This window comes from Oncorhynchus masou, chromosome 24 (genome assembly GCF_036934945.1).
Source record: "Oncorhynchus masou masou isolate Uvic2021 chromosome 24, UVic_Omas_1.1, whole genome shotgun sequence".
In the NCBI taxonomy this organism is placed as follows: domain Eukaryota; kingdom Metazoa; phylum Chordata; class Actinopteri; order Salmoniformes; family Salmonidae; genus Oncorhynchus; species Oncorhynchus masou.
Window position 1 is genome coordinate 68,225,271 of NC_088235.1, and position 24,181 is coordinate 68,249,451.

Genomic DNA, 24,181 nt, shown 5'->3' on the forward strand with positions numbered 1-24,181 from the left:
TGGTAGGACTACTTTCTGGAGGCACTGTATGTTGCTCCTAACGAAGTTGGATCTGGGCTGCTCAGTGTGACGCCATCATGTAATGTATAATACATTACATGATTTTTAACTGCGATTTTGCCACGATTTGAGATCCACGACAAATTTCTGGGATTGCAAATAAATTCTAACGCCGTATGCTCTGACCAAGACATCGTAGGTCGCATAATGAAAGTGGGTGAATGAAATGCGACTACGCGTCTTCCACTCTCCCGATATGCAATCTTAGGTCCCGGTTATTTTTCTGACATGCCAAAAAAATTCTGGTGAAGTGATAGGGGTGCTACGATGCGACTTGCAATTATAATTTGCCCACGATGTGGAAATTTTGTCTGGGACAGCAAAAATCGTGGCATAAGACGGCTAAAATAGTAGTCTGTGCAGGCCTACTTGTGCAACTTGTCCTACAGCACACAGAGTAGGAGGCGGGCCCTGACACATCTGGAAATCGCAGGTCAAGGAGGGGACTAGACAGGTTGCAATGTTAGCAAACTCATCTAATGTGAGCACATCGGTTGCAGACTTCAGGACGACATGATTATGTAGAGTGCTCCAACTATGTAAAGATTTTTAGCGTCGTCTATGGCTAGTTGCATTGCATCTGACTGTATTCAATGTCCAATCAGTGAGCAAGCTTACTTGACTAGTCATATCATTCCAATCGGAAATCAGATCCAGTTTTCATGTCAACACAGCTGTCAGTGCTGCTGCAAACTACAACAAAAGAGACATGCCATTTAGGAAATGTATAAACAATTCTAGTCACCATGGCAAGTCATGGTTTATGTACATGGTCTGGAGGTCAATACATTTAATTTTAAAAGTGAACCCAGACCTTTCTCTCTCCAGTTTCAACTGAATTTGTCCAACATGAACTGCTTGGTTAGCTAGCTAGCTTGGTAAAACATGATTGTCAAATAGGCAACATTTTGGTTAGCTAGCTAAAATGTTCAGCCAGTATTTTGTCTATATATCGAGGATGCTCCAATTACCAAGCGTTAGGATAAACAAATAATTTATGAAACCATGATGTGATTATTATTAATTATTTGTACCTTTATTTAACTAGGCAAGTCAGTTAACAAATTCTTATTTATAATGACGGCCTACACCGGCCAAACCCAGACAACTCCCAATCACGGCCAGTTGTGATACAGCCTGAATTCGAACTAGGGTGTCTGTAGTGATGCCTCTAGCACTGAGACGCAGTGCCTTAGACCTCTGCGCCACTCGGGAGCTCCAATGTATGACAGGATTGGATGTTGCATGAAATTTCAATTGCCTTTGAATTGCTTCATGTATCAGCAAAGTTGCTCGAGAAGATGTCACTTGCATCTGAAACAAAAATTGTGTCCAAATAGCTTTGTGTGACCAAAGGAAGCTGCAAAGCAAGAGGGTTTACTCAATCCAAAATCTGTCTACCTAAATAAAACAACGAAGTGAGGATTTTTTTTAATGGAGGTCAATGAGTGTCAAATTTGGTCAACAACAAAAAATGTCATTCCTAATTTGGTACGTGAGGCTTATTTGATCAAAAATAAGTTTTGTAATGGTTGTGTTATAAATGCACTGATATAAATGGATGCACTTATATAAACAACTATATCGGAATATAGTTGTTCACACTGGCGAGAAAGGTCACCACACAGCTGATCTCACCACCTCCCCCCTGCCTTCCATCTTTGAGGACATGCATTTCCATTGTTGGAGCAGTCACTCAACTATCTTGTCAATATAACAGAAAACCTTTGGTGTGACACAGGCTTAAGGTTGTGTTCCAAATGCCCTTTATTGTGCACTACTTTTAAGCAGAGCCCTAAGGACCCTGGTAAAAAGCAGTGCACTACATAGGGAATTGGGTGCCATTTGGGACGCAACCCTAAATGACCCAGGGGAGATGGATATTAATTCTGCCATTGGCTTGCGGTTGTTGGACGCAGAATCCAGACTGATAAAGCTGCATTTGAATGGCATGAAACTAATAGGCTACAGCTGGGTGAACCTTCCAATTTACAGGGTTGGTAGAGCGCATCTTTGCTCACCTTAATGAAAAACGCTGTCTTGGGAAAGCCGAAGATGTCCAACACCTCTAGAATAAAAAAAAGGTAAACAAAACAATGTTAGTATGAGATATCTCGGGATATACTGAATAAAACATAAACAACCGCCCAGAGTTGATGTCCGTGCCCCAGTGGAAATATAATTAGCATAATACAAAAATCCCCATCAAAATAATTTTGTTTAAACTGGAGATATAGTGTTTTTTTTTTTTTTGCATGGGCAGCATCTCAAATAACTTCATCCACCAATGGCGGCCTTCCGCATCTAAGGTGGAAGGTGGCGTGTCTACAGTGGTGTTTGTCAGACCATGTGACATCCCGAAAATCGGTCTCCTCACAAAAACATCTGTAGCGTCCGAATGTATTACTACTCTAGAGACAGATGAGACTCTCCCAAACACAATGGTGTTCTCCGTTTTGCTCTACTACCCCCACAAGAGTCACGGGACTCGTCTGAAGTCGGTTCCGCTCATCTGCCAACTTCTGTCTCTAAAGTCTGTACAGATTGGGCTACACACTAATACTGAATCGTGAGACTCTCACGAACACATTTTGCTCTAGGATGCCTAAAATCCTGATATTTATTATATCTCTCAGATATAGGACAGACACTTTCTTTTATTGACTGTTGATCTGTTTTGTCATGTATGAATATTTTATTCAATGTGTTTCTATGGGCCAATAGCAGTAAGGCCAAATTTAAATGTTTCATCAATTAATCGTTTTATGTACTTTTTTTGATAACAAAACAGGTCCTAAAATTCGAAATCAAATAGCTAAATTATCCTTGGTATGACCATCTTAAAACAACCCCCTCCCTTGTCCCCTTCTGACTTAAGGGGCAATGGGGGACTGGTACAACCATCCTTTGGTACATCCATAACATGTAAATGCCTCATGAGCTTAGTTCAACTGTTGTACCCAATCAGAACCCCAAATATAAGCTTGTTTTATTCCATGCCAAGTAAACAATGTAATAAACACTGTATAGCTTCAAAACATGGCTAACACTATCATTTTGATCTCATGGATGGTCAGTCCTTGCGTCCTTAGCTCTGTCTATCAATTACATTTCTCCAGCCTCATCACTCTGTTTACCAAAAGAAGTGGCGGGCTGACCGCTTTGTTGTTCAAATCCTGGATTGCCCCTTTAAGGTGACTGGATAGGTGAAAGCAAGGTATCTACGGAGGTAGATGTAACTTAACCAATTATAGATTAGTGATTAACTAAAGGATGGAATGACTTGGGTCTGTTTGAATGGGTGCAACGTTATCGAATGTCCAGATATAAATGTATTGTGTAAAACAAATATTTGACATGAATCCTGCTAGCTCTATTAATCCCATTTATATAACGTTCTAAACACATCACCTTTCTGAACACATCCTAAGTTTAATTTTGAAAGTACCCAAGCAGGGCCATTGAGTTTTTTATTACATTGGCACATAACATAACAAGAGTCTATTTGAAACAGGTGACGCTTAACTTTTAAAAGTTGTATCTTATTTTACATAGGATGATGTTTAATTCCCCCAAAAAATATGCACTCCCCCTTTGATTGATTTGTGTGTGCTTAGAAATAATTAGATCATGTTTCGATGACATTTAACTGTTATCAGTGAGCGATCACCTTTCTCAAACTGGCAGACGGCACCTCTCTGACTGTCACAAACGTCTAAGCCCCAGCCTCCACTCAGGGGGTCAAAGGTGACACACTCTCCAGCCTGAGGTGCATCCACCACCTCAGAGAAGTTGTGATATGGCACCACATCTGAATCCAACAGGGAGTACAGGAACTCGTCAGCCAACTCACTGCTGTTAGCTAGTAAGGAAGCAATAACAGAAAAAAACAGAGAGCCAAAAAGATAAGATAAGTCCATTGTACATCAATCAATCAAATGCATTTTTTAAAGACCTTTTAGAATCATTATATGTCACAAGTGCTTTACATTAAATTGTCGAGGGTTGCAAACTTACAGTAACTTTCCAAAAATTCTCAGGTTTTCCAGATATCCAGGTTGGAGGATTCCTAGAATCAGGAAGGATTGACCAAGGTACGAAATCCTTCAACCGGGAATTCTGGAATACAGCCCTAAAACCTGTCCTTAGCCCCAAACAGCAAGCAAAAGCAGTAGCACATTGTCCGGGAAAAACTTAGTAGAAGGAAGACAAGTGTCTAACTCCAGGCTCGGCAATTTACCTGTCTAAAATCAACTCGCTTGCGTTGAGGTGGGAGGTGTGGCAATATTTTAGGTATGTCCTTAAAAACAAGCGCAAAAGTAACAATCTTCCCAGCGCTAATGGGAAGATAAGACCCACAAAAAGCAGGTCTTAATGGTAACGCATTTGACAATGGCATGGATTTTGAGAGCGGAATAGCAGACTATCCACCCATGACACACAGTGCCCATGGAAAAGACATGTCCTCTTAATCAAGGCTGGTTTAGCAGCATCGCACAGGTGAGTCTTCTTAGGCCTACGTGTGCACACAGTGCCATGGAACAAGAAGAGATATATGATATCATGCTTCTGACCCCACCCTGTGTAGAAATATGGTTGTTGTTAAAAAAAAAAAAAGATTTCTTGTTTTCCATTTCGTATCAAGCCCTCCGCTACCCTTAACCTAGGCCTAGGCTACTAAGGCTGGTTAAACAGCAACGTGTTTTCTGTTTTATCCTTGCCTTGCAAAGCAGCATATCCATAAAGTTGTTTAGTCAATGTGCCTTGAACAGAAAATATACTGCACATCTTTAAACATATACACATACGGTGCATTCGGAAAGTATTCAGACCCCTTTACTTGCCACACATTTCCTTACGTTACAGCCTTATTCTAAAAACGATTAAATTGTTTTATTCCCCTCATCAACCTACACACAATACCCCATAATGACAAAGCATAAAAACTGGTTTTAATACATTTGAGCAAATTTACGGGAAAAAAAACTGAAATATCACATTTACATAAATATTTAGACCCTTTACTCAGTTCTTTGTTGAAACACCTTTGGCAGCGATTACAGCCTCGAGTCTTCTTAGGTATAACGCTACAATCTTGGCACACCTGTATTTGGGGTGTTTCTCCCATTCTTCTTTAGATTCTCTCAAGCTCTGTTAAGTTGGACAGGGAGCATTGCTGCACAGCTATTTTCAGGTCTCTCCAGAGATGTTCGATTGGGTTAAAATCCGAGCTCTGGCTGGGCCACTCAAGGACATGCAGAGACTTGTCTCAAAGCTGCTCCTGTGTTGTCTTGGCTGTGTGCTTAGGGTTGTTGTCCTGTTGGAATGTGAACCTTTGCCTTAGTCTGAGGTCCTAAGCGCTCTAGAGCAGGTTTTCATCAAGGATATTTCTGTACTTTACTCTGTTCATCTTTCCCTTGATCCTGACTAGTCTCCCAGTCCCTGCCACTGAAAAACATGCCCTCAGCATGATGCTGCCACCACCATGTTTCACCGTAGGATGGTGCAAGGTTTCCTCCAGATGTGATGCTTGGCATTCAGGCCAAAGAGTTCAATCTTGGTTTCATCAGACCAGAGAACCTTTTTTTTCATGGACTGAGTCCTTCAGGTGCTTTCTGGCAAACTCCAAGCATGTCATGTGCATTTTACTTAGGAGTGGCTTCTGTCTGGCCACTCTACCATAAAGGCCTGATTGATGGAGTTCTGCAGAGATGGTTGTCCTTCTGGTAGGTCCTCCTCCATCTCCACAGAGGAATTCTGGAGCACTGTCAGAGTGACCATCGGGTTCTTGGTCCCCTTCCTGACCAAGTCCCTTCTCGCCTGATTGCTTAGTTTGGCCGGGCGGCCAGCTCTTGGAAGTCTAGGTGGATCCAAACTTCTCCCAATTAAGAATGATGGAGGCCACTGTGTTCTTGGGGGCCTTCAATACTGCAGAAATGTTTTGGTACCCTTCCCCAGATCTGTGCCTCGAAACAATCCTGTCTCGGAGCTCTGCGGTGTAACGGTTTTGACTTGAGGTTATTATTTATAGGGGTGCCAGGTAGGTTGTGTTCTGTATGTTGTGTACCTCGGGCCTAAAAAGAGTCCAGCCCGGTAAAGGAGTTCAGGGAACTCCAGTGACCTTAGTCACGCAATGTTTGTCCATTCATTCAAGTGTAGCGTAAGCCCAGTATTAATCATACAATCAATATAACAATTATTTTACCACAGAACTGTAAAGCGTATCAACTCTTACTAAGTCCTCAACTACAACTAATAACATAAATCATCACCGTATACGTCACATCAAAACAAATGAAATACCGTATACAAAAAGGTGGTAGTCAGTCGGTCAGTCAGACAATCCAACCCGCCTATAGATCTCCAGCGGAGAAAGGCCACGAAGAACAGAGAGGTGTAGTCCACGGACGTAAAGAGTGGATCCGATCCTGGGTAAACTCTATTAGGTTACAAAATACACGTTTAACGGCAACAAAACAACCGGAATAGAGAAGCTTCGGGAACTGAGGGTTGAACACATCCTCATTCACGTCTCCATCACAAACCCACTTTTGCGCAGCTGATGCTGGCTATTTAATTGGGAATTAAAGGAAAGCGTCCTATTGGAAGGAGAAGCACTGAGACGGTTCAGAAAAATTCAGGGCCGTCACAACGGACAACTCCTTCGATCTCATGGCTTGGTTTTTGCTCTGACATTTATTTTTTATTTTTTTCACCTTTATTTAACCAGTTGAGAAAAAGTTCTCATTTACAACTGCGACCTGGCCAAGATAAAGCAAAGCAGTGCGACAAAAACAACAACACAGAGTTACACATAGGATAAACAAACACAATAGAACAATCTATATACAGTGTGTGAAAATGTAGTAAGATTAGGGAGGTAAGGCAATAAATATACCATAGTGGTGAAATAATTACAATTTAGCATTAACACCGGAGTGATAGATGTACAGATGATGATGTGCAAGTAGAGATACTAGGGTGCAAAAGAGCAAAAAAAATAACAATATAGGATGAGGTAGTTGGGTGGGCTATTTACAGATGGGCTGTGTACAGGTGCAGTGATCAGTAAGCTGCTCTGACAAGCATTTCGCTACACTCGCATTAAAATCTGCTAACCATGTGTATGTGACAAATAACATTTGGTTTGATGCTTAAAGTTAGTGAGGGAGATATAAGTCAACAGACACGACATACCCTGTCAACTGTGGGACCTTATATTAAACAGGTGTGCGCCTTTCCAAATCATGTCCAATCAATTGAATTGACCACAGGTGGACTCCAATCAAGTTGTAGAAACATCAAAAGGATGATCAATTGAAACAGGATGCACCTGAGCTCCATGTTGAGTCTTATAGCAAAGGGTCTGAATAGTTTCGTTAAGATATATATATATATATTTTTTTTTTATACATTTGCTAACATTTCTACAAACCTGTTTTCGCTTTGCCATTTTTGGGTATTGTGTGAAGATTGATGAAGATTTTTTGTATGATATCCATTTTAGAATAAGAATAAAAAGTCAAAGGGTCTTAATACTTTCCGAATGCATTGTATGCGCCTACCTGCATACTTTATTTAGCTTCTTCAAGTATCCATTTCCAAAGAGAGCATCTCATCCGGTTACCAAAAACGCACTCCTACAAACTTATTTCAGAAAGAAAAAGCCAGGTAGAAGCAATGGATAGTGCAAGTCTTGGCGATAAAGGCTCTGCTCCATCAGGGTAGCTCACTGTCCAAGCAAAGCATCAATATAAAATAGCCTACAGGCAGTGAGTGCGGTAAGCTATACCAATCCCCCCGGCAGGAACACAGAACCTAACAGGTAGAGGCTGTGGTGATGGTGGGAACAAGAAGCCAGCACATAGTAACAGTAAGTGGCAGCAGGATGAGTGAGCAGACCCGGACAGCTTAAATAGACCGCCAACTAAGGTAGGCGTGATTGATACTAGCCTCTAACACAGTAGATGCCATCTCAGCTGATGCGTCAGCCTGAGGAGGGGCACTCAGGTTTATTTTCTGAACTGGCTCCGCTTAATTTAAATGATTCATTGCTATAATGCAGTATCAACGGTAGGTCTAGGCTATATTTTGCTTATTGAGAACCTGCCTCACACATACAATACATTTTACGGGAGCCTAGAATTTTTATTTTAGGAGAAGTGCAATGAGTAAAGATATGTACGCTACGCTTTTAAAGCCAATTACAACAATATTGACTGCCAACACTCCAAACATAGGCTATTGAGCAAACACTGGATGTTCATTTTTCTTTTACTAGTACTAAGCTTTTAGGAGTGCTGTTTCAGTTTCACCCCCCCACAGAAAAACTATTAATAAAATGACTGCCATTACTGCTTATCACTTATTAACCATAATGTATTCACATTACTTTACTTTAATAAAATATTTTAATTGTTTTGTATATTACATTTGTTTTAGGCCTATTTGAAGACTATTATTTAATTCCAAGTCATCATCTCATCTCTATAGAACTGTTGCCTATGCCGTCTGACACAAATCAATTTTTTAATAGTTCTTCAAAGTAAAAAACACATACTTTTAAAACTGCTGAATACCAACTATCAATCTTAGATAATGTATTTTCAGGTAGAGATACCTCATGAACAACTGCTCTTTATCCCTTTCAATTGCGAGTTCTTTCTATCTCTTCTCCATCTCAGAACAGACAAGTAGGTGCTCAATGGATTATGGTTATTGTAGTTAATTAGCATGTTTTCTTTGCTAAACTATGTAGAATATTGGCCTGTTGGAAACTACACCTCCCTACTACATCTCACAGTTCAGGCTTGATCTGATTTGTCGCGAGATAAACAGCACATTGCACTCAACAACCCAAAAAAAAACTACATGGAATGAAAATATTTAAACAACTAACATTCAATTAGTTGTTTAAAAAAATGTAAATGAGCGAAATTTTGGTTAATTGCTCAGCACAATTTTTTACTGTTGCTATTACTCATTACTGTGGCCTATACTATTTAATGAAGTGTAATATCAATCCACAATGGACCAGGACGAGAATAGTCCATGCCCCCAGCTGAATTGGAGTTGAAGAAAACGCAAAGACACAGTCAATAACATACAGAACTTGAGACAATCGCATGCAGTATTAAGCCATGGGAATGCATTGATTGGTCAGTCAGTGGCCAAGCCCTTGTCACACCTACAACGTGTTTATTAATCAAAACCCAACCCTTTCGCGCCACCATCAATTATTTCACTCATAATTCCAGCTGTGAAAATAGCAAAAATATTTGACACACCCCCGGACTTATAGCTCTACCGCCAACGCTTAGATTTACCATTGAATTAGTAAGTAAGTAGTCTTGCAAGAGCCTTGGATTGTGCGTGTCGAAACGGCTCATAGGGAAGGTGCCTATCTCCTGTTTCTGTAGCATGAGGCAGCTTGATGTACACCCCGTGGAACAGGACACTAGTCTATCAGGGTGGACACCCTAACCATAAGGCCATTTGCGTTAGGTTTGTTAAAATAAAGTCCCGAGAGAGGAACTAGGCTCAGAGGGGAGGTCCCACCCTCTTCTGGCTGTGCAATGGATATGCAATGCTTTTAAGAAGTAAAAAAGCTGCTAGAAAGAGAAAGCAAGTGCGCTCCTAATGTGCTGGGTTTCACATGATGTCAGAATGAGTCAACATTCTTAAATGGTCCGATAAGGAACGGAAGGAGGTTGTACTGTCTGGGTCTGATATATATGGAGATAGAACATCTGCCTGTGTGTTCTCCTTTGATACATGCCAAATGGCACCCTATTCCCTATATAGGGCACTACGTTTGACCAGGTCTGGTCAAAAGTAGTGCACTATGTATGGAATAGGGTGCCATTTGGGACACTATTCCCTACGGTCTCCATAACAAGAGCCCAGGCAGCTGAGACGACGATGTCAGAAAGGAGAGTTTGTTTTGAAGGGTGGGATTCATTACCACACACATTAAATATTTACAACCATTACTGGGCTGAGTTTGCCAATTTGCTCCCCTATTCATGAAGGAAGAGGGAGCTGCCGGACAGAGACATGGAACCTCCAAATGCAGGCTCTGGAACTCATAACAGGTAAGAGGAGAGAGAGAGAGAGAGAGAAAGAGACAGAGAGTGAGAGAGAGAGAGAGAGAGAGAGAGAGAGAGAGAGAGAGAATGAATGCTGGGACAGCCCAGCCTAGCTCCAGGGGTAGTCCGCTTTAAATCAAGCATGTCCGCCCACGTGGTCCTTACCTTGGCACGGCGAGTCTCCCCAGAGCCTCTTCAAGGAGGACTCCACTTCCAGGACTGTGGCGCTCCACTTGAATACCAGCCCAGATGAGGCGGGAGAGCACTCTTTTTCCATGGTGTGGATTTCGCTGTCGTTCAACATCCGCTCCCAAATGTGCAGCTGCGTGAGACTACCCGAGAAGGACTCTGCACTCTTGAACGAGCCCCCGAACGAGTCCTGCTCCTGGCCCAAGATGAAGTGGCCATCAGGGCCCACGTCACCTGCGCTGTACAGGCTGTCGCCCCGGTTGACCGGGCGGCCGTTGGCAAACAGGGCCCAGCGTCCACCGTGGCGCGACCAGCTCACGCACAGTGAGTGCCAGGAGCCATCATGGCGGAAGGCCTCCTGGTAGGGCCCGTGCATGCCATGGACCAACAGAGCCAGCTGAACGGGCTGGCCCTGGATCAGCCTGGCGCGGAGCTGGAACTCATTAATGAATGACTGGATGGAATAAGAGAAGACAGTGGAAAATCCGTAGCAGGCCGGATCGAAGCGGACACGGGTGCAAACGGTCACTTCGCACATGGCGGGGAAATTGTGCAGGAGACGCGCGTTCTTCACGTCGGATCTCCCGTCAAACTCCAGGATAAGGGTCTCGGTGGAACCTTAGAGTGGTGGACAGAGATAGAACAGTCACGTTCATTATACAACTTGGACACAGACATAAAAGGGACGGAACGATATTACGCAACTCCAATTGTAGTCATATTTAGGTTGCAAAAACGTATTCACTAGACTGCAGGATAGTAAGGCCAATGTCGCTGCCGCCAGTCCAATTTAAAACGTCTGCACAAAGACTACAGGTCAACCGATTAATCAGAATGGCCGATTTCAAGATCACAACAATTGGTAATCTGCATTTTTGGACACAGATTATGGCCGATTACACATTGCATTCCACGAAGTGACTGTGTGACAGGCTGACTACCTGTTATGCGAGTGCAGCAAGGAGCCACGGTAAGGTGCTAGCTAGCATTAAACATATCTTATAAAAAACAATCAATCTTAACATAATCACTAGTTAACTACACATGGTTGACGATATTACTAGTTTATCTAGCTTGTCCTGCGTTGCATATAATCGTTGCGGTGCCTGTTAATTTAACATTGAATCACACGCTACTTTGCCAAACGGGTGATGAATTAACAAGCGCATTCGTGAAAAAAGCGCTGTCGTTGCACCAATGTGTACTAACCATAAACATCAACGCCTTTCTTAAAATCAATACACAAGTATATATTTTTAAACCTGCATATTTAGTTAATATTGCCTGCTAACATGAATTTCTTTTAACTAGGGAAAATGTGTCACTTCTCTTGCATTCTGTGCAACAGAGTCAGGGTATATGCAGCAGTTTGGGCCGCCTGGCTCGTTGCGAACTAACTTGCTAGAATTATACGCAATTATGACATAACATTGAAGGTTGTGAAATGTAACAGCAATATTTAGACTTATGGATGCCAACCGTTAGATAGAATACGTAACGGTTCCGTATTTCACTGAAAGAATAAACGTTTAGTTTCCGAAATTATAGTTTCCGGATTTGAACATATTAATGACCTAAGGCTCGTATTTCTGTGTGTTATTATATTATATTTAAGTCTATGATTCGATAGAGCATTCTGACTGAGCGGTGGTAGGCAGCAGCAGGCTCGTAAGCATTAATTCAAACAGCACTTTACTGAGTTTGCCAGCAGCTCTTCACAATGCGTAAAAGCATTACGCTGTTTATGACTTCAAGCCTATCAACTCCCGAGATTAGGCTGGCAATACTAAAGTACCTATTAGATCATCCAATAGTCAACGGTATATGAAATACAAATGGTATAGAGAGAAGTAGTCCTATAATAACTACAACCTAGAACTTATTACCTGGGAATATTGAAGACTCATGTTAAAAGGAACCACCAGCTTTCATATGTTCTCGTGTTTTGAGCAAGGAACTTAAAAGTTAGCTTTTTTACATGGCACATATTGCACTTTTCCTTTTTTTCCAACACTTTGTTTTTGCATTATTTAAGCCAAATTGAACGTTTCATTATTCATTTGAGACTAAATTGATTTTATTGATGTATTATGTTAAGTTAAAATAGAAGTGTTCATTGTTCATTCAGTATTGTTGTAATTGTGATTATTACAAATATATATATAAAAATCGATTAATCGGTATCTGCTTTTTGTTGGCCCTCCAATAATTGGTATCGGCGTTAAAAAAAATCAGAATCCGTCGACCTCTAACAAAGACCCTACTGTGAGACATAGCATACTGTACATAGCCCATCTGTAAACAGCCCATCTATCTACCTCATCCCCATACTGTATTTATTTATTTTTTTCTTGCTCCTTTGCATCCTAGTATCTTTACTTGCACATTCATCTTCTGCACATCTACCATTCCAGTTTTTAATTGCTATATTGTAATTACTTCGCCACCATGGCCTATGTATTGCCTTAACTCCCTTATCTTACCTCATTTGCACTCACTGTATATAGACTTTTTGTTTTCTTTTTTTCTACTGTATTATTGACTGTATGTTTTGTTTATTCCATGTGTAACTCTGTGTTGTTATATGTGTCTAATTGCTATGCTTTATCTTGGCCAGGTCGCAGTTGCAAATGAGAACTTGTTCTCAACTAGCCGACCTGGTTAAATAAAGGTGAAATAAAAGTGAAATAAAAAATAAATAAAAAATACAGAGAAGGTGCTGAAATCTTAAAGCTGTCAAATATGGCAATGGCATAGTGACTGAACTCACTCTTTAAGTGTGTCATGACTTTCCTGCCAATCCACACAGGGTGGGTTATGTTCAGGGACTTTAAGAAGGTGGTGAGCTCTCGGTTCTCGAAGGCGTTGGATACCGTGGCTAAGGCCCCCGAGCGCTGGCTACAGAGGCGTCCGGCCACATGCCACGGTAGCCTGTCGGGTACGTACTCGTAGTAGGTCTCGTCGTATGTGAACAGGGTCCTGCTCTCCAAGGTCAAAGCTGTATCTGCCCGGAGAACACAAAGAGTGGTTGAGGAGAGGAGCGAGAGCATGTTCATTAGGGTAACAAAGGTAACATTAGGGTAACAAAGGGGTAACATTAGGGTAACAAAGGTTTTGAAGCCTTTTGTTTATTCCATGTGCCCCCCAAAAAATCTGAAAATAAGCTTTTCTCATCGAACAGGTCCAGGTAGTCCCTTACCGTTCAAGTCCGTTTTCACAAAATGGAAAGCTGTCGGAAACGAGGAGGCACTATCTGAACTTGTCCAAAAAGAAAGCTATCCCCCCCCCCCCATTGCAATAGGTTTTCTAACATTTTGTTACACTGTGCCCAAATGAACATGACCCTGGTTAACAACGGAGCTCACTATCGAGGAAATCGTATGCACTGCTAGGGAATACAGGGAGTTATAGTGGCTGTCGTTGCACTATGGCTTTCTTGGGCCACTGTTCAACCATGTTTTTGGTCAACAATACCCATTTTACATTATCTCAGCATAGTGGGAGATTAAGGACAGGAAAATGGCAACTGCTGGACGTACAGTATAACTGAGACCACACGCTCAAATTGTATTTGTCACATGCACCGAATACAACAGGTGTAGACAGGTGTGCACCGAATACAACAGGTGTAGACCTTATCGTGAAATGCTTACTTACAAGCCCTTAACCAACAATATGGTTCAACCCCGATTAAGTGCGGTGAAGTCATGAGCTCTTACAATTGTACGAGAACTCAAATAATAACTATAGGTTATAACTTTGTCATACATGCCTTGTAAGTTACAGTTCATAGTGGCTGTTATGTAATGTTACTACCAGCTTTAACTCAGAATATATCACTTACATGTCAACAGATTAAAGACTACTTACCTGATGTACAGTGGTGAAACCAAATCTACGGAATAAAACAAAACCTAGGTTAATGTATTATCATTTGATTCCTGACATTTGATGTCTTATCTAAATCGCTATCAAGTGTAACTAGTGGAATACTGGGGACCCCTACTATAAATAGGTATATAAACACATGTTGTAGTAAGAATAATATTTGTGCTTGTGAAGTAGCCTATGATAATGAAAATATGTCCATTTAGCTGTTTTAAAACAGCGTATGGTGTACACTAGTGTATTTATGGTCTGAGTAACCTGACCATGTCTACGTTCCCTCAGCCGTATGGTCCCTCAGTTCCCACAGCCCTATGCTCCCTCAGTTCCCACAGCCCTATGCTCCCTCAGTTCCCACAGCCCTATGCTCCCTCAGCCCTATGTTCCCTCAGCCCTATGTTCCCTCAGTTCCCTGAGCCCCATGTTCCCTCAGTTCCCTCAGCCCCATGTTCCCTCAGCCCTATGTTCCCCTAGTTATATCTTCTAAACCCGGGGTCGGCAACCCAAATGAAAGGAAGAGATATTTTTCAACTTCCAGTCACCAATGATTCAACAGGGCAAACACATTTTGGTGATTTCTGGTATATCATCAAAATAATTCAATCAGTACATGTTTTTGGACTCATTCATTAGTTTTTACAGAATTAAGTACAATACCATTGAAATTTAATGTTGAAAATGATGCTGTCGCTGCTCCCTGTTGCCAAGATTTTGATAAACACCTCAATGTCAAAACACAGTTTTAAAGGGGTGGGGGTGGGGTGGGAGGGTTGCACTTTTGAAACTACCACAACTCAAGAACCACACAGAAACTGGAGATATTTTTACATCACTGGTTAGATGATAACCTGCAGAACACAGTAAGCTACTGTACATGTTGGAATGTTGCATTGTTTCATGAAATAAATGATCCCAGAAATTGTACATATGAACAAAAGCTTATTTCTTTCAGATTGTGCTGAAATGTATTTACATCCCTGTTAGTGAGAATTTGTCCTTTGCCAAGATAATCCATCCACCTGACAGGTGTGGCATTTCAAGAAGCTTATTAAACAGCATGATCAGTAAACAGATATACTTGTGCTGGGGACAGTAAAAGGCCACTCTAAAATGTGCTGTTTTGTCACTACACAATGCCACAGGTGTCTTAAGTTTTGAGGCACCGTGAAATTGGCATGCGGACTGCAGGAATGTCCACCAGAGCAATTGCCAGAGAATTGAATGTCAATTTCTCTACCATAAGCCGCCTCCAAAGTCATTTTAGATCATTTGGCGGTACCTCCAACCGGCCTCACAACAACAGATCACGTGTATGGTATTGTGTGGGCGAGTGCACAATGTTGTGAACAGAGTGCCCCATGGTGGCGGTGGGGTTATTGTATGGGCAGGCATAAGCTACGGACAATGGATAGGTAGAGACTTCAGCTTTCATGTAGAGACTGGCCTTCATGTCTTAAAGTAATGATGGACTGCCGTTTCTCTTTGCTTAATTGAGCTGTTCTTGCTCTAATATGGACTTTTACAAAATAGGGCTGTATTCTGTCTAGAGGTTGACCGATTAATAGGAATGGGCCGATTTCAAGTTTTCATAACAATCGGTAATCAGCATTTTTTGACACGATTATGGCCGATTACATTGCACTCCACGAGGAGACTGCGTGGCAGGCTGAACACCACAGTGAGTGCAGCAAGGAGGTAAGTTGCTAGCTAGCATTAAACTTATCTTATAAAAAACAATCAATCTTAGCATAATCAATAGTTAACTACACATGGTTGATGATATTACTAGTTTATCTAGCTTGTCCTGTGTTGCATATAATCGATGAGGTGCCTGTTAATTTATCATCGAATCACAGCCTACTTCGCCAAACGGTGAAGTAGGCTGATGAATTAACAATGAATTAACAAGCGCATTCGCGAAAAAAAGCACTGTTGTTGCACCAATGTGTACCTAACCATAAACATCAATGCCTTTCTTAAAATCAAAACACAAGTATATATTTTTAAACCTGCATATTTGGTTAATATTGCCTGCTAACATGAATTTCTTTTAACTAGGGAAATTGTGTCACTTCACTTGTGTTCTGTGCAAGCAGAGTCAGGGTATATGCAGCAGTTTCGGCTGCATTTGCCAGCTGCTCTTCACAATGCGTAAAAGCATTACGCTGTTTATGACTTCAAGCCTATCAACTCCCGAGATTAGGCTGGCAATACTAAAGTACCTATTAGATCATCCAATAGTCAAAAGGTATATGAAATACAAATGGTATAGAGAGAAATAGTCCTATAATAACTACAACCTAAAACTTATTACCTGGGAATATTGAAGACCCATGTTAAAAGGAACCACCAGCTTTCATATGTTTTCATGTTCTGAGCAAGAAACTTAAACGTTAGCTTTTTTACATGGCAAATATTGCACTTTTACTTTCTTCTCCAACACTTTGTTTTTGCATTATATAAACCAAATTGAACATATTTCATAATTTGAGACTAAATATATGTTATTGATGTATTAGATTAAGTTAAAATAAAAGTGTTCATTCAGTATTGGTGTAATTGTCATTATTACAAATATATATATAAAAATCGGCCGATAAATCGGTATCTGCTTTTTTTTGGTCCTCCAATTATCGGTATCGGCATTGAAAAATCTTAATTGGTCGACCTCTAATTCTGTATGCCAACCCTACCTTGTCGCAACACAAATGATTGGCTCAAATGCATTAAGGAAAGAAATTCCACATATTAACAAGGCACACCTGTTAATTGAAATGCATTCCAGGTGACTACCTCATGAAGCTGGTTGAGAGAATGCCAAGAGTTTGCAAAGCTGTCATCAAGGCAAAGGGTGGCTACTTTGAAGAATCTCAAATTTAAAATATATTTTAAAAAAATCCGGCTTTAAACTTCTTCACAACAGTATCTCGGACCTGCCTGGTGTGTTCCTTGTTCTTCATGATGCTCTGCACTTTTAACGGACCTCTGAGACTATCACAGTGCAGGTGCATTTATACGGAGACTTGATTACACACAGGTGGATTGTATTTATCATCATTAGTCATTTAGGTCAACATTGGATCATTCAGAGATCCTCACTGAACTTCTGGAGAGAGTTTGCTGCACTGAAAGTAAAGGGGCTGAATAATTTTGCACGCCCAATTTTTCAGTTTTTGATTTGTTAAAAAAGTTTGAAATATCCAATAAATGTCGTTCCACTTCATGATTGTGTCCCACTTGTTGTTGATTCTTCACAAAAAAAATACAGTTTTATATCTTTATGTTTGAAGCCTGAAATGTGGCAAAAGGTCGCAAAGTTCAAGGGGGGCGAATACTTTAGCAAGGCACTAATTTCACCACCTTAGTGCATGATGAAATAAGGTCGAGGAACTTGTCATTGTACTTCTTACAATTTGTATTGTGTTAAATATTAGCCACTATTGGTATCAATCATCAGTTGCCCACATACATCTATAACTGTCGCTGACTTCCTTATTAGATTCTTTACATTTTGCATCATTCCATTATCCTAAATTGTTAGTTTCCTCTGTCCCATGCATGTGGTTGTTACTGAGGATCGCTAGCAATAGTGGATAATATTAGGCTACCGTATTATAAGTTGTGCAATAAATTTGGACATGTAGCCTATTTGAATCATTATGGAACGCAGACCATACATAGCAATTTAAAACCTGGAGCAGTTCTAATGAATGGACCGTTGCCATCATAGTTCCACGATTAGTGAGGATTATTAGGGTAGACTTATAGGACTACTGTTCAACCCCTATTGTACACTTTTCTCACCTTCCAATATTTCATGGATTGAACAATTGAATAAGGTAACTTTCAGGATGAATCAAACCACAATCTTTGTTTCACCAATATATTTTGCACCTTAAGGATCTCCAAACCAGTTATATTTTTTATTAATAAATAACTTACTAACCCTAAAAAATATACAAGATCAGACTATTTTTAAATCTACTAATTGGTGTTGGAAAGGAGACAAAGGTGTGTATTTACATGGCTTTCTTTCACTGATCCTTAATATTCTGGGCCCGGTTTCCCCAACGATGCATCTTTCCTCCAACAGCCGAAAGAGGTCGCATATGCGTTTCCCAAAATACCAGGCAGAGAGAACGGTCGCTAAATGCATCGTTGGAGTAGGTTTCAATACTGATTCGAAAGAAAGGGAGCGCTGCTCTCTGATCAGCTTTCTCCAGTCAAGTCTTACCTTAACATTGTAATTTTTTCACAATACTGAAGATGGGTCAGCTCCTAGTGAAATTACCACCTACGGCAGCAAATATTGAGGCGGCTTATTCGAATGACCAATAAAAATACATTAATCAACGATTTGGCACATCATTGCGCAATTTAGGTCAAATAAAATAACCCAAATTAGCTAGCAATAGCACGCTAGCTAGCTAGATGTTCATGGATGTTACATGCGTTTTGACCTGTCCCCAAATTAATATAGTTGGTTCAGAGTTCGTTTTGATATTTCAACCTGCGTGTCCTGATCGTGTCCGGTGTGGGTGGACAAAAATCAACATGCATGCGCGTGCCAAGTCTAGTCTGCATGCAACGACACACTTAGCTGTTCTACAAGTGGTCTGAGGCACCGTTAGTTTACGAGCGTTTTCAAGTGCAACGTTAATAACGATGGTTTTGCGAAACAGCTAGGATATTTGACTATGTTGCTACAAAGGTTCTAACGATGAACTTAGCCTTAAGAAGTTTTTGGAAGCCAGGCCCTGAACCGTACTCTCCATATATTCTAGTGAGTTTGCTGATACACGTATTTTTTTAAAGTACACCAAATTCAAAGGGATGACTTTAGATACATGTACGGAATCCCATATTTAAAATATCCCACAATAAAATATGTTGGCCTGCAAGTGGGAGGGTTTTCAGCAGTTTAATTCAATTGTTTTCAGAATGTGCAATGGAACCACACCTGCATAAGGTACATCTGAACTACTGAGGAGTGTGTAGGAATGGCATGCATAGGAAAGGCGTACATTTCTTAAGTCTGGCCCATATTCCCCAATATTGATGCCAATTATGATGGAAATTTGTTCAGTGGGTACTGAGTGAACATAGGTCTTAAGAAACATTGGCTTACGGGAGAATAGGGCTGAGTGAACATCCTTCATAAATTCAGTGTGAAAGTTCAATAACACATTCCTTCAAATATAAAACATGCCCTAAAATAATGAAAACAGTGCACTTACAAGTAAATTGGGGTATAATATCCAAAACCACTGCATCCTTTGAAATGGAAGCCAATTTGAAATTGTTAGTACGTTTTTGGGAAATGATTCATCGATAAAGGCAATATAAATCAACTTAATTTAAAGGTTGCACCAAAAGGCAAAAGCTACATGTCCAAATATAATTATTGAATTGTCACTTTAACATTTAAGTTAAGACTAACAGTACTTTACACCTACCTGAGATCGGACACCATCCGTTAATACTTAAGTTTTCGTGCGTTTTCTTTAGTCCACCTCCTTCGACATTTCGAAGTCGTCGTGTGATTTAAAATACTTTCGTCAATGAATCCTCCCGTGCTACATTTTCTCAACAAAAGTAATTAGCAAAAACAAATCGGTCGCTGTTTGCAACCCAAAATTGGTAGATTCGATTTACTCTTCATGAGTTTGAGGGAACCTCCTAGGTGACATCAGATTTTATGAAGTGATGCAGAGCCTGAGAGCGCGAAGGGTGGGTATAAAAGCAGGGAGCAGTTTCAAGCTCTGCTGAGAGAAAAATAACGAACTTACTCACAAGCTGTTGCACAATATGCATAAAACGAGACCAAAATATGCATGTATGGAGACCAGACGAAAAAGCGAAACAAAAAAGTCCAGAAATATTCATTTATTATGCTCACTTTCAAATTGTGACATGATTGTGAGGTATCAAATCTTTACCAAGAGATACAAAAAAAATGACAAGTACTTTGTGCAAGGTTTAAGTGCAAAGTATAGTTGATCAAATGAATGAAACCACTCAGAAAAAAAGTTGTGATATGGGACACCTCTAACAGCATTGAGTGAGCTACATACAATACAGAAAATTGTTGCGCCTTCGCCTACATGTATAAATGCCAAAATGAGAAGATATTGCCCAAATAGTTTACAATCCACTGCAGTACAATTCAATTACGTATACACATTTTATCAAAGTACACAATCTGAAGAAATCCCTGTCTGACAAAATAAAGTATACTGAACAAAAATATAAATGTAAAGTGTTGGTCCCAAGTTTCATGAGCAGAAATAAAAGATCTAAGAAATGTTACGCACATTTGTGCACAAATGTGTTTAAATACCTGTTAGTGAGCATTTCTACTTTGCAAAGACGATCCATCCACCTGACAGGTGTGGCATATTAAAGAAGCTGTTCAAACAGCATAATCGTTAGAGGTACTTTTGCAGGGGACAATAAAAGGCCACTCTAAAATGTGCTGTTTTGTCACACAACGCCACAGATGTCTCAAGTTGAGGAGCATGCAATTGGCATGCTGACTGCAGGAATGTCCACCAGAGCTGTTTGTTGCCTGGGAATGTTCATGTCCCTAACATAAGCCGCCTACGTTGTCATTTTAGAGAATTTTGCCATACGTCCAACCGGCCTCACAAGGGCAGACCGCATGTAACCATGCCAGCCCAGGACCTCCACATCCGGCTTCTTCACCTGCGGGATGATCTGAGACCAGTCACCAGGACAGCTGATGAAACTGTGTGTTTTCACAATTGAAGAATTTCTGCATTAACTGTCAGAAATGGTCTCAGGGAAGCTCACCTCTGTGCTCGTAGTCCTCAACGGGGTCTTGACCTGACTGCAGTTTGCTGATGCCAACGTTGTGAACAGTGCCTCATTGTGGCAGTGGGGTTATGGTATGGGCAGGCATAATATACAGACAATGAACCCAATTACTTTTTATTGATGGCAATTTGAATGCAGAAATACCGTGACGAGATCCTGAAGCCCATTTTCATGCCATTCATCCGCCACATTCACCTCATCTTTCAGCATGATAATGTTTGGCCCCATGTCGCAAGAATTTAAGCACAATTACTGGAAGCTGAAAATGTCCGTGTTCTTCCATGGCCTGCATACTCACCAGACTTGTCACCCATTGAGCATGTTTGGGATGCTCTGGATCGACCTGTACAAGTGTTCTAGTTCCCGCCAATATCGAGCAATGTCGCACAGCCATTGAAGAGTGGGACATGAGGCAAATGGTGGTCACACTAACTGGGTTTATGATCCACGTTCCTACTTTTTTATGGTATGTGATCAACTGATGCATATCTTTATTCCCAGTCATGAGAAATCCATAGTTTATGGCCTAATGAATGTATTTCAATTGACGGCTTTCCTTATATGAACTGTAACTGAAATTGTTGTATGTTGCGTTTACATTATATTTTTGTTCAGTGTATACATCTGGGGTTTTAGTGCAATTGGACAGAAATACCTTTGATGCACATTCATTCTCTCTGTTGAGGCTTTCTATTAATGGCATTGAGCCTGTAACCTTTAACATAAATCATCTGGGTCGTGTTCATTAGAGCACACTGTAGCAAAAAAAATTGCAACGGAAACCGAAAACCTTTGTTCCTCATTGGACAAGTTCAGATTGTACTACCTTCCCATTTCCGGCAGTTTCATGCCTACTGAACAAGTACCTGATCAGCTGATCAACCCCCTGTGCATCAAACCCAATGTGCATCGTCATTAGATGAAGACAATCCTGAAGAGAGAGAACCAATCGTAGGGGCTCCTCTGTTCCTTTCCATGTTGGAAGCAACCAGGGTCCCCTCATTCCCTTGACCCCTTTCCCGTGTGCTCTTCTCTGAGCCAGAAGATCCCCTCTTCTCTTCAAGGCCCTGCGTGTTGAAGGCGGTACTCAGGGACTGCAGGGCAGAATGGAGCTCGTCCCGGGCTGCTATGACAGTCTCCAAGCAGGGCAGCTGTAGACTAGATGATGTAGTAGCCAGTCCTGTGCCGCCCCTGGGGAGGCCGTTAATGACTTTGTCGATGGTCTTGGAGGAGGAGGAGACAGCCTCTCGGCAGGTACTGAGGCTGGAGTCACTACTTTTACCTGGTAAAGAGTTAAATACATGCATTTAACTTCTCGTTTGACTTATTTAGGTCCCTATAGTGGCTAGAACCTAGCTTTCCTGGATGATTAGACTAATGATGGGCAGATAATAGAAACACATGTTTACAGTTCCACAATATCGCTCAAATCTATCAACCAAAGTTGAAGTCACAAAAGGACAGGGAAATGAGAGGAAATCAAAAAGGAAGCCATTTTGGTCAGTTAAATGACAGGCATTATGTTTTTTAGCAATGCTGAGGAAGCTGTGGCCTTGCTTCTCACAGGCCAGACAGTCAGTACCTCGGAGGGCGAGAGAGAGAGCAGCGTGAAGCTGCCCGATTGCCTGGTTGAGCTGGAACAGCTTGGCTGCTGTGTTCCTCACTCTGTGGAGCAGTGAGGGATCAGGGTCCTCAGCTCCCATCTTGGAGCCTTCTTCCCTATCCTGTAGACAGACAGACACACGTTACAGTTGATATCATTGGAAAATGGTGCCTTTCCAAGGGGATGAATCCTTTTCCTCACATACAGTAGCTAACCCTAATAAAGCCCTTCCTCCATACACTAGTTGTGCATAACTAGTGTTGATTCCAATCAAATACTGTCTCACTACAACAGTGCAATTACAAAACATGTGACAATTTCAGGTCAATAATCATTGCCACCCTTGATAAAGCATGTATAAAATAAATACTGCGTAGGCGCCAAAAAAGTTTAAAATTATTATACTAATACAATTACTCAGAGAAATAGTTTTTGTTTAACAAGTAATAAAAATAATAATAATGTAAGATAGGGCTGCCAATAATTTTGAGACCTGTTTTCAGTAGCACCCTACCTTTGCGAGGATAACGACACTGCCTTTTTTGAAAATGTTTTAAGAGATTGGAGAACACATTGGGAGGGATCTTACAATTCCACCACACTGAATCTTTCCAGATCCTTGATATCCTTCATCTGCGCTTATGGACTTGCTCTCTTCAACTCAAACCACAGGTTTTCAATGTGGTTCAAGTCTGGGTGTGTGCTTGGGGTTAACGTCATGCTGGAAGATCCACTTGCAGCCAAGTCTCAGCCTCCTTGCAAAGGCAGCCAGGTTTTTGGCTAAAATGTCCTGGTAAGTTCATGATGCTGTTGTCCTAAACAAAGGCCACAAAACCAGTGGAAGCAACATAACCCCATAAAATCCTACGTATTTTAACGTAGGCATGAGGTACTCTTCTGCACATGTTTCCATTTTTTCTACGCCAAACCCACCACTGGTGTGCGTGGCCAAAGAGCTACATTTTCACATCAACAGACCATAGCACCATGAAGTATGATAAATGACGTTGGCACCGGTGCTATGGCTAGTTTCAAAACTATGAAATAACACAGAATCATGTGGTAACATACCAAAGAAAAAGTGTTAAACAAATCAAAACATATGCCAATTCATCCCAAATTCATCTCTCGGTTTGATGCAATCAAGAAAGGTACTAAGTAATCAGATGAGATGACAAATAACTAGCAATAAATTAGTCTACCAGCGCGAGTCGACTGTTGCCATGTCGCCACCTCCCTGCTCCCATCGTCACTCACATTTGAGCTGCTGCTCTGCTAATAAAGTAGCTCCTCCTAATAACGTTACAGCATTGTCGAGTTAGAACATTAAGAAAAAATACCTATCATTCAGACCCCTACTCTCAAGTCAGCAAGACTTTGAGAGCTGGCGTCAGCTAGACAAGGTTGCCTCTGCCAGGGGGCTGAAACTTGGCAGCAAGATGATCTTCCAGCAAGACAATAACCCCAAACACTAATCAAAATCCACAGAAATGGTTCAACAGACACAAAAAGCTAAACA

General features: G+C 41.0%; 2 protein-coding genes across 2 annotated transcripts in view; both read right to left on the reverse strand.

Moving 5' to 3' along the window:
• The window catches only part of LOC135512524 (adhesion G-protein coupled receptor D2), a 149,783-nt gene extending 129,812 nt beyond the window's left edge, over positions 1-19,971 (reverse strand). Inside the window, exons 1-7 of the mRNA XM_064934632.1 lie at positions 19,679-19,971; positions 19,460-19,496; positions 14,208-14,232; positions 13,108-13,341; positions 10,314-10,955; positions 3,731-3,922; positions 2,082-2,128 (exon numbers count right to left, since the gene is read on the reverse strand). Coding sequence (XP_064790704.1) covers positions 2,082-2,128; positions 3,731-3,922; positions 10,314-10,955; positions 13,108-13,341; positions 14,208-14,232; positions 19,460-19,496; positions 19,679-19,695 — 1,194 coding nt within the window. The 5' untranslated portion in view covers positions 19,696-19,971. The remainder of the gene's footprint in view (positions 1-2,081; positions 2,129-3,730; positions 3,923-10,313; positions 10,956-13,107; positions 13,342-14,207; positions 14,233-19,459; positions 19,497-19,678) is intronic.
• Positions 19,972-20,093: 122 nt separating this feature from the next.
• LOC135512525 (kinesin-like protein KIF14) overlaps positions 20,094-24,181 on the reverse strand; it is a 48,054-nt gene continuing 43,966 nt past the window's right edge. Inside the window, exons 28-29 of the mRNA XM_064934633.1 lie at positions 22,642-22,783; positions 20,094-22,341 (exon numbers count right to left, since the gene is read on the reverse strand). Coding sequence (XP_064790705.1) covers positions 21,953-22,341; positions 22,642-22,783 — 531 coding nt within the window. The 3' untranslated portion in view covers positions 20,094-21,952. The remainder of the gene's footprint in view (positions 22,342-22,641; positions 22,784-24,181) is intronic.